Source organism: Gastrolobium bilobum, unplaced genomic scaffold (genome assembly GCF_033153095.1).
Source record: "Gastrolobium bilobum isolate Gb01-03AN ecotype WA unplaced genomic scaffold, APGP_CSIRO_Gbil_v1 utg1154, whole genome shotgun sequence".
Lineage (NCBI taxonomy): Eukaryota > Viridiplantae > Streptophyta > Magnoliopsida > Fabales > Fabaceae > Gastrolobium > Gastrolobium bilobum.
In genome coordinates, this window is record NW_026898337.1 from 116897 (window position 1) to 125710 (window position 8814).

At 38.7% G+C, this 8814-nt stretch overlaps 2 protein-coding genes across 2 annotated transcripts; both read left to right on the plus strand.

Annotated features, from left to right (window-relative positions):
• Nucleotides 1–308: 308 nt before the first annotated feature.
• Nucleotides 309–1942, plus strand: LOC133314981 (presenilin-like protein At1g08700). Its single transcript, XM_061516534.1, has one exon. It carries the CDS (start codon nucleotides 419–421, stop codon nucleotides 1739–1741), a length of 1323 nt encoding a protein of 440 aa, XP_061372518.1. The 5' UTR covers nucleotides 309–418; the 3' UTR covers nucleotides 1742–1942.
• Nucleotides 1943–4752: 2810 nt separating this feature from the next.
• Nucleotides 4753–6812, plus strand: LOC133314996 (F-box protein At5g07610-like). Its single transcript, XM_061516551.1, has one exon. The coding sequence runs from the start codon at nucleotides 4753–4755 to the stop codon at nucleotides 5902–5904; it is 1152 nt and encodes a 383-aa protein (XP_061372535.1). The 3' UTR covers nucleotides 5905–6812.
• Nucleotides 6813–8814: the final 2002 nt, after the last annotated feature.

Consider the following 8814-nt stretch of genomic DNA (forward strand, 5'->3'; position numbering starts at 1 on the left):
TATGTTTTCCACTTACATTGTCATTTATATAACCCTCCTTACGTTCCTAAATCTATTACAACAAATATCAATCCAATCAAAACTCATTTATGTTATAAACCCTTTTCTCTCTACTTTAATATATATACTTTCCACTTCATTCTCCTGAATTTGTTAATGGATGATGATCATTTGAGAAGATCTCAACTCGGACACAAATCAACTATAAAAATAAAATAAAATAAAAAGAGAAAAGTAAAGATAAAGAAAACCAGGACGGAATACAAATACAGCTTCAGAAACAAGAAAGTTCCATAAGAGAGATGAAAGTTTGGATCACAAAATCAAAACCAAAAAATAAAAAAATTAAAAAAATTAAAAAAAAAAATTGTTGAGGAGATAGACGCTGTGAAATCCCAACCAAGGAAGCAAATCTAGAATGGAATCGAGCATTCTAGAATCAATAGGCGTTGAGATAATCGGAGTAATGTCCCCAGTTTCAATCTGCATGTTCCTTGTGGTTCTCTTAGTCTATTCCCTCTCAACATCCTCTTCCTCCGTCGACGCCACAATCCGCACGGCGGCGAATCTCGTCTACGCCGAGAACCCCTCCGACACCGCCGCCGAGAAACTCGAGGGCGCGCTCCTCAACGCCCTCGTCTTCGTCATCCTCATCGCGTTAGTCACTTTCCTTCTCGTCCTCCTCTACTACTACAACTGCACCGCCTTCCTCCGCCACTACATGCGCTTCTCCGCCTTCTTCGTCCTCGCCTCCATGGGCGGATCCATCTTCCTCTCCCTCATCCAGCGCTTCTCCATCCCTCTCGATTCGATTACGTGCTTCCTCCTCCTCTTCAACTTCACCGTCGTCGGCGTTCTCTCCGTCTTCGCCGGCGGGATCCCTATTTTGCTCCGTCAGGGTTATATGGTCTGTTTGGGGATTATTGTTGCTGCATGGTTCACCAAATTGCCTGAATGGACCACCTGGGTTTTGCTTGTAGCGCTTGCGGTTTATGATTTGGTGGCGGTTTTGGCCCCCGGTGGCCCCTTGAAGCTCCTCGTCGATTTGGCCTCGACCCGGAACGAGGAGCTTCCGGCGCTCGTGTATGAGGCTCGGCCCACCGTGGCGCTAACCGGCCGCCGCGGCGGCGGGGCTTCTACTTTAGGGCTTTTGGTCACCGGAGTTTCGGAATCGGAACCGCGACCGGAATCTTCATCAATTGAGCTTCAGACGGTGTCTAGGGATAATGTGGATAGGAATGAGATTGAGAATGAGAATGAGGGTCATTTTCATGGAAACTCTGTGGTGAGTCAGAGTAGTAGGAATGATGAAGAGGAAATATCGCCGTTGGTCGGTAACCGGTCATCGAGCACGCAATTTGGTCGGAGAGAGGTTGAGATTGTTGATGAGGAAATGTCTCCACTTGTTGAGATGATTGGGATGGGGAATGAAGGACAGATGATGATGGGAAGGGATGGTGTGGAAATTGCTTCTAGGGGTATTAAGCTTGGCCTTGGGGACTTTGTGTTCTACAGTGTTCTTGTGGGTAGAGCTGCAATGTATGATCTGATGACAGTGTATGCTTGTTACCTTGCAATTATATCAGGACTTGGGTGCACTCTTATATTGTTGTCAGTGTGCCGCCAAGCTCTGCCTGCACTGCCTGTTTCTATCACCTTGGGTGTTCTTTTCTATTTTTTGACTCGGTTGCTTATGGAACCCTTCATTGTTGGGACAGCCACAAATTTAATGATGTTTTGAAATAGCATTGTTCTTCTTTTGAGAGATTGAGGTTAGGCTTTAGATATGTACTAATGCTTTCATAGACAATGAACTTGTACATGGAGTGAAGAGGTAGTACTCCTTTGCCTCGTGTCTCCTTTGTAGTAACATAATTGTTCTCATCATCTTATGATTTTGAGCAGATAGTGTTCCAATTAATGGTCATCAATCATCAGACTGCAAGTTCAAAAGGCTACTTGTTCCTTGCCCTTTGCTTAAGAGCCTGTAAATTTTAAAACTAACTAATATTGTTTGTTGATCTAAATGTCTTCTTTGGCTTTTTGACATACATGAGGTGTGTAGAGGAAATTAGTGGTAGCTAAGCATATTTTGAGTATATCACTTCTACCTGAGTATATTTTCGGATTTTCCATATAAATTACAATGTCTAACCTGTTTCCCTTTCATGATTTTCTATGTTGGATTATGTCCTTGTTTATGCACATAACAATGGAAATTACCCATATATAATTTTTTGAGTTTAACATATCTCTTCTCTTATAAATCGGAAAACAATTCAGAAGACTGTTTCCTATATGTTGAAACTGTTAACTTTAACTATGAGGGTGGGGGCTTTTGGGTGATGTGGGTTTGTGTATCATATGTATGTTTAGATGTGCATGAACTGAAATAAATGCTTGTAATGCACACGACACGACTACACTTCATGTGTTATTTTATTAGTATATGCAACTATGCATGCACTTGAGCATTCCTAACTATTAGTCCTTTGCAGGTCATAGACAAAAAATTTGTTGACAAAGATATTGTTGATTTAACTCTGGCTGCAGTATAAGATGTCCTTCACATGCCATTGATCAATTTGTGTTGTGTCTTTTATAATACTAAATGGTTTACTTTGTTTAGAATAATTTTATTAGTTCCATGTCTTGCTCCCTCTTGTTTTAAAATGTTTTCTTTCTTCTGAAGATCAGTTGTTGTCCTAATTGGTAAGTTGAGTTCCAAGTGCTATATATGGGCTTTTTACTTTTTTGGCAGGGGTGCTAATATCTGGATCTCTTTCTCCCAAGTATTGGATCAAGAATGAAGTGACGGTCTATTAATATCAACTGAACAGACATTTTAGGTCCTTAAGCTATATGTATTGCTAAGCTCTCCCTTCCTTCAGGCTTTCCAAGTTATTTACCTTTAGAATCTAGTTTGCAGGACTGAAATGTTGCAAGTATGTTATTGCATAGGTATATGTGGGTTGGGTTTAAAAGTATTCTTCTATTTTCTTTGTTGCTAGTATGCTTAGAATATTCAGTTTCTTGGAATGTGATTTTTATTGAGATTTGTTGAAAAATTGGTTATGACAGTCATTGGGAATTTTGGATTGCATATTTAGAGGATTGTGGCATGGTTTTCTGATGTTGTCTGTAAAAACTCTGAAGTATAACTTATAATAATCGTAAGGAACAGTAGCTGTATAGTAGGTTGCAGAGCTTCTCCGTGGTTAATGGTGAGGTGAAGAATGCCAAAACATTGGTATATGAAATTGAATGTATAGTTTGTTGTTAAGGGCAAAGCTTCGTCCTGTCCAGTGGAATAGAAACACTTACTTTTATCTTCTATTTTCTTTGGTAAAATATGAGCCTGATATTCATGTATTATATTAAGCAAATGATGGATCGTATATGATAAAGGTTTAGAGGTAGAGACATTTGGGTTTGATAGGACTGAAATTAGAGCTGCTTTGGCATAGTTGAAAACCTTGTCCTTCAAACTTCTTCTTACCTCATTACCATAGCACAACGAAGTATAGAAATTTTTACTGTAGAAAATCATCTTTCTGCCTACTGTTTGAATTTTCTTGACTATGAAATTGATTCTGCTATAGTGAACTAATCGTGGGGTAGAAATTAATACAATTTGCCATGTTATCTAAGGAGGGGTTACTGTGCTTATGTTTCTTATACACCTACGTGCTTTACAAATTTTAACAGTCCATTGTGTTCCAATGAACTATTTTTAAGATATCATGATTTCAAGTTACATTCTTTTCCATCAGCTGAAAAAGGGAAAGGTAAGAATCTGATAAATAATGCCTACAATCTCACTAAGGAGACTGCAATATCTGCTCTAACTTTTTTTTTGGGATATATATCTGCTCAAAAAATTCAGTTTTATTTATGGCTTAAGCTGATTTGTCATATCTGCATGGTGTAAAGAATTTGTCAATTCTGGTAATTATATGCATTGTCTTACCGTAGTTTGTGTGATCTTATCGTTATGGATGCTTTCTATCAACTAGGTTTTATACATATAAACCTCGTTGGTCTCCTTGCCCTTTTTTTGGGTATAGTTGTTGATGGTAAATTTAAAACCAGTTTTTGCTTCTGGAGTAGTTAATAACGACGGAGAGATTGTGGCCTTTAGCTCGAAACATTTTTCATTTTCATGATTTCATCCTCACTGCTGTGTGTGGCATCCCAATTAATGTTCCTATGACTTTGTAAGAGTGATCCAAAACACTCAATCATGTAACTTGTGATATGATGTAATTTCTAATTTTTGCCTACTAACTCATGTTTTATGACTTGAATATCCTTGCAAGCATTGCTCTCTCATCAGAACCGTGAGGGGAAAAAAAATATGTAATGGAATACGGACTCTTGAGTTAAATAGGCTCAATAGATAAGTCAATTATCAAAGTAAAATAAAAGAAGATATCAACAAATACTACTAAAATCTCGTTACATCTCCTGGAAAGCACACACAGACCATAACTCCTCTTTGATAGTACGCTTGACTAATAAAAATTTATGTGTAACTAGTTTTTAAAAAAAATAAATAAATAAATAAGAAATTAGTGGATTTCAATGTTTTTACTTTGTTTTTAATGGGATATTTGGATGTAGATAACTTTTAGGAGAGAAAATGTTTTTATTTGGATTTATCATACGTCATCAACAGAATATTATGTGAGACGGGACAACCTTAAGTTAATCCGATCCTTGGACTGGTCTATGTCTTTTTCTTTTCTAACAATGCAAAGGTCAAGATCAAGGTCCGCGGAGGAGGTTGCCGGAAGCATAGACACTCTGGGGGAGATCCTTCTCCGGCTGCCGGCGAAACCGCTACTCCGATTCAAGTGCGTCTCAAAGCAGTGGCTTGCTCTCATCTCTGACCCACGATTCTGCTACTCCCACACCCTTCACCACCAAACCCCTTCTGCCCTTCTTCTTCCCGACATGTGTTCTCCCGCACCATTATCTCACTTACACATCGTCCCTTTGACCACAACCCCCACCGTGCGTGTTTTGAATCTTAATTTCCTCGACCATCCTGAGGTTTCTGTCGTCCGTTCATGCAACGGTCTTCTCCTCTGCCACGGTTGCTCCAGCTACTTTGTCTGCAATCCAACCACAAGAAAATTTGTCGCTCTCAATTTCCCAAACCAACAATTCAGGAACCAAGTAAGTGCTCTTTATCTAGCTTTTGACCCTTTGAGATCCCCCCACTTTCAAGTCCTTTCAATTCGGGTATTGGGTAGCCAGAACTTTCAGGCACTGTGTGTGTTCAATGAATATTCCTCGAGGACCCGTTCCTGGTGTGATCCTGGGGTTTCTTTCATTGCCCAATCCAAAGTGATTCCTGGTGCTGGGGTTTACTGCAACCGTGCTATTCATTGGTTCTACGATGCTCTGAGTTCTGTGTATTTTGATATTGATAGTCAGTGTTTGAAAGATTCGCCATTGCCTTTGCCTGATGAGGGATGGGGCAATCGAATATTCGAGTATTTTGGCGTTTCTGGGGGGCGTTTGCATTTGATATTTACTGTGCAAACTTTGAAGTTTGATATTTTGGAGTTGAAGGAAGATAACTCTGTGTGGTCATTGAGACACCGTGTTGATCTTAATCCCATGAGAATTGAATTTCCCGAGCTATGTCGTTTGAATTTGGCTAATTATGTCCTTCCGGTTTATATTGTTTGCCCTACAATAGAAGAAAATTCAATGTTGGTGTTGGTTGTAGGTGGGACAACCATATCCTATAATCCGTTAAATCACACTTCAAGAAAATTATGTGATTTTGAGCCGGATATGGGAAAGGTTGATGCAGTAGCTTGTTATATGTTGGGTAAATGTTTTCAATATTTTGAAAACCTTTCTTCGGTTGAAACTTTTGCTGCTTATTAATAAATTTATCGATGCAATGAAAACTGCCACTAACGTTTTGTATGTGGAAAACACTTTGGACTCTACTGCTCAGCAGAGGGCTCTTTTTGCATTGGTCTTCATCTTGTATGTGGAAAACACTTTGGACTCTACTACTCAGCAGAGGGCTCTTTTTGCATTGGTCTGCATCATCTTGATTCTTGAAAGCTTTATGACCGACCTCCTTACTTGTCCTCCTCCAATATTACAACATCACCAATTTTCACAAGAACTACTACATGGGCTTTTGAATTTTTCATTCTTATCATGGGTGGTGGATCCATCTTGTTGGGCAAAATTTAGGTATTTTCATTTCCACTAACTCAAAGATTGGTAGGATATTTGATAATGGAAAGCTTTTGATGAGGATCAAGGAACATTATCTCCTTGTTCAAATGATTGGATTGAGGAATGAATAAAAAACAGATGAGGATGGTTAGGGTGGAGATCTCTAGTGGTATATTTGGGATTGCAGACTTGTATGCTTGGATGCCTTGTGAATAGAGCTAGTATATATCAATGTATGCTTGCTATCTTGCATCTATGTGGGCTAGGGTGCACTCCTATTTGTTGTTAGTTATCCATAATGTCTGCACTGCAGTCCCTATTTTTATCACATTAGCCACTATGTTTAACTTTGGTAAAAGCTTGATTTGGTATGTCAATGTTTTAAGAATGGTCTCATATCTGTAAGATGGCTTGAAGCATCACATGGCCACTATACCTTGTGCTGGTGGTTTGGAATTGAACTCTTTACCAATTAGTTATCACTGATTGTATGTTAAGGACCAACATTGTTTGGTGGAGGTTGAAATATGATTTTATATCTTTATCTAATGGAGAAAAGCTATAAGTAGGGTGGAAGGTTAAATCCGTTGTTATTCCTATGTTCCAGATGATCCCTTTTTAGTTTTTTTCCTTTTCAATCCCCCTTCTTTTTCTTTTCCCCTTCTTGTCTTTTATCTATTTTCCCCCTTCCCCAATTTTTATTTTTATTTATTTTATTCTATTGTTATTTTTTTTTTTTTAATCTCCTCTTATCTATCATTGGGTTCATCTACCACCGACCCCAATTAACTTGGGTTAAAGGTGTTGTTGATGTTGATGTTGATCTAATAGAAATGGTATTTTCTTATCTATCTTTCACTGTACAAAGGAACGTCATATATAGATGTGAATATTACAAAAGGAAAGAAACATAAGACTTTACAATTTGAATTTTAAAATACAATATCATAATCACATCAGTGTCATTAATTATAGCCTCATGATATCCTTATATATGATGACTCAGCGACAACTGGCAACAACCTGGTTTGACTTTGATCTCATCTTAATTACGGAATATTTTCCTTATTCCAAGGCTATGCAAGGTTGTGCTCCAATACTCCCCTTCAAGATTGAGCATGTAAATTGAAATGCCCATATTGCCCAATAGTTCATGAAACTGCTTACAGCCCAAAGCTTTTGTAAGAATATCTGCCAATTGCATGTTAGAACGTATATATTATGTGGCAATGGTTTTGGCAAGCAAATGCTCACGAATGAAATGACAATCTATTTCTATGTGTTTCGTATGTTCATGAAATACGGGATTGGAAGCTATGTGAAGAGGTGCTTGATTGTCACAAAATAAATGCATTGGGTGAGTCAAATTTACTCTAAGTGAGGCCAAAAACGATTTAATCCACAGAAGCTCAGATGTGGTAGTAGCCATTGAATGGTACTCGGCCTCAGCGGAGGAGCGTGACACTGTGGCTTGCTTTTTGGTCTTCCATGATATTGGAAAGCCACCAAGCATGATGAAGTAGCCTGGGAAGGACCTTCTAGTGATGGGGAAACTTGCCCAATTAGAGTAACAATAGGCATTTACATTAAGATCATTGTTTGCTCGTAAGAGCAAACCTTGGCCTGGACAGGATTTAATATAACGTAGTATTCTATGAATGGCATCAAAATGCTCTTGCTTGGGTGAGTGCATGAGCCGAGACAATATATGCACTGAATAGGAGATGCCAGGTCCTGTAATAGTGAGATAAATTAAACGACCAACTAAATGACGATATTTAGATGGATCATCATATGCTGGACTGTTTGAAAGGGTGAGCATATGATTTTAGTCCATGGGGAATGTGGCCGGCTTGCACCCGAGAACTCCAGCTTCATCAAGAATTTCCAAAGCATATTTCCTTTGGCACAAGGACAGCCTTGATTTGTGACATGCAATTTCTATGCCAAGAAAGTATTTCAAAGCCCCTAAGTCTTTGATTTTGAAGCATGAGTGCAGATACATTTTTACATCCTGACAAGCTTGTGTGTTGTTGCCCGTAAGGATAATATCATCCACATAAACTAAGAGAGCAATAAATGTTTCATCGTGTTTGAAAGTAAATAATGTGTAATCAGCTTTAGACTGTGTAAAACCATACTGAACCAGTGAGGACCGAAGCTTATCAAACCAATTTCTTGGGGATTGTCTTAATCCATAAAGCAATTTTTGAAGCTGACAAACATTTCCAGTTGCAGAAGAAGAAAAACCTTATGGCACCCGCATATATACTTCTTCATGCAAGTCACCGTGCAAAAATGTATTGTTTACATCTAGTTGATGAAGTTCCCATCGTTGAGTAGCAACAACAACCAAAAAAAGACATATGTTCACCATCTTGGCAACAGGTGCAAATGTCTCTTCAAAGTCTTCACCCTCCACTTGATTATTTCTAGCTATTACGAGTCTAGTCTTATAGCGTTCAATAGACCCATTTGACTTGAGCTTGATTTTGTATACTCATTTACACGGAAATGCTCTTTTGCCAGGAGGAAGCTCAGTCAGGGACTAGGTGTGATTTGCTTCAAGAGCCTCAATTTTTGTTTTCATTGTTGCACGCCACT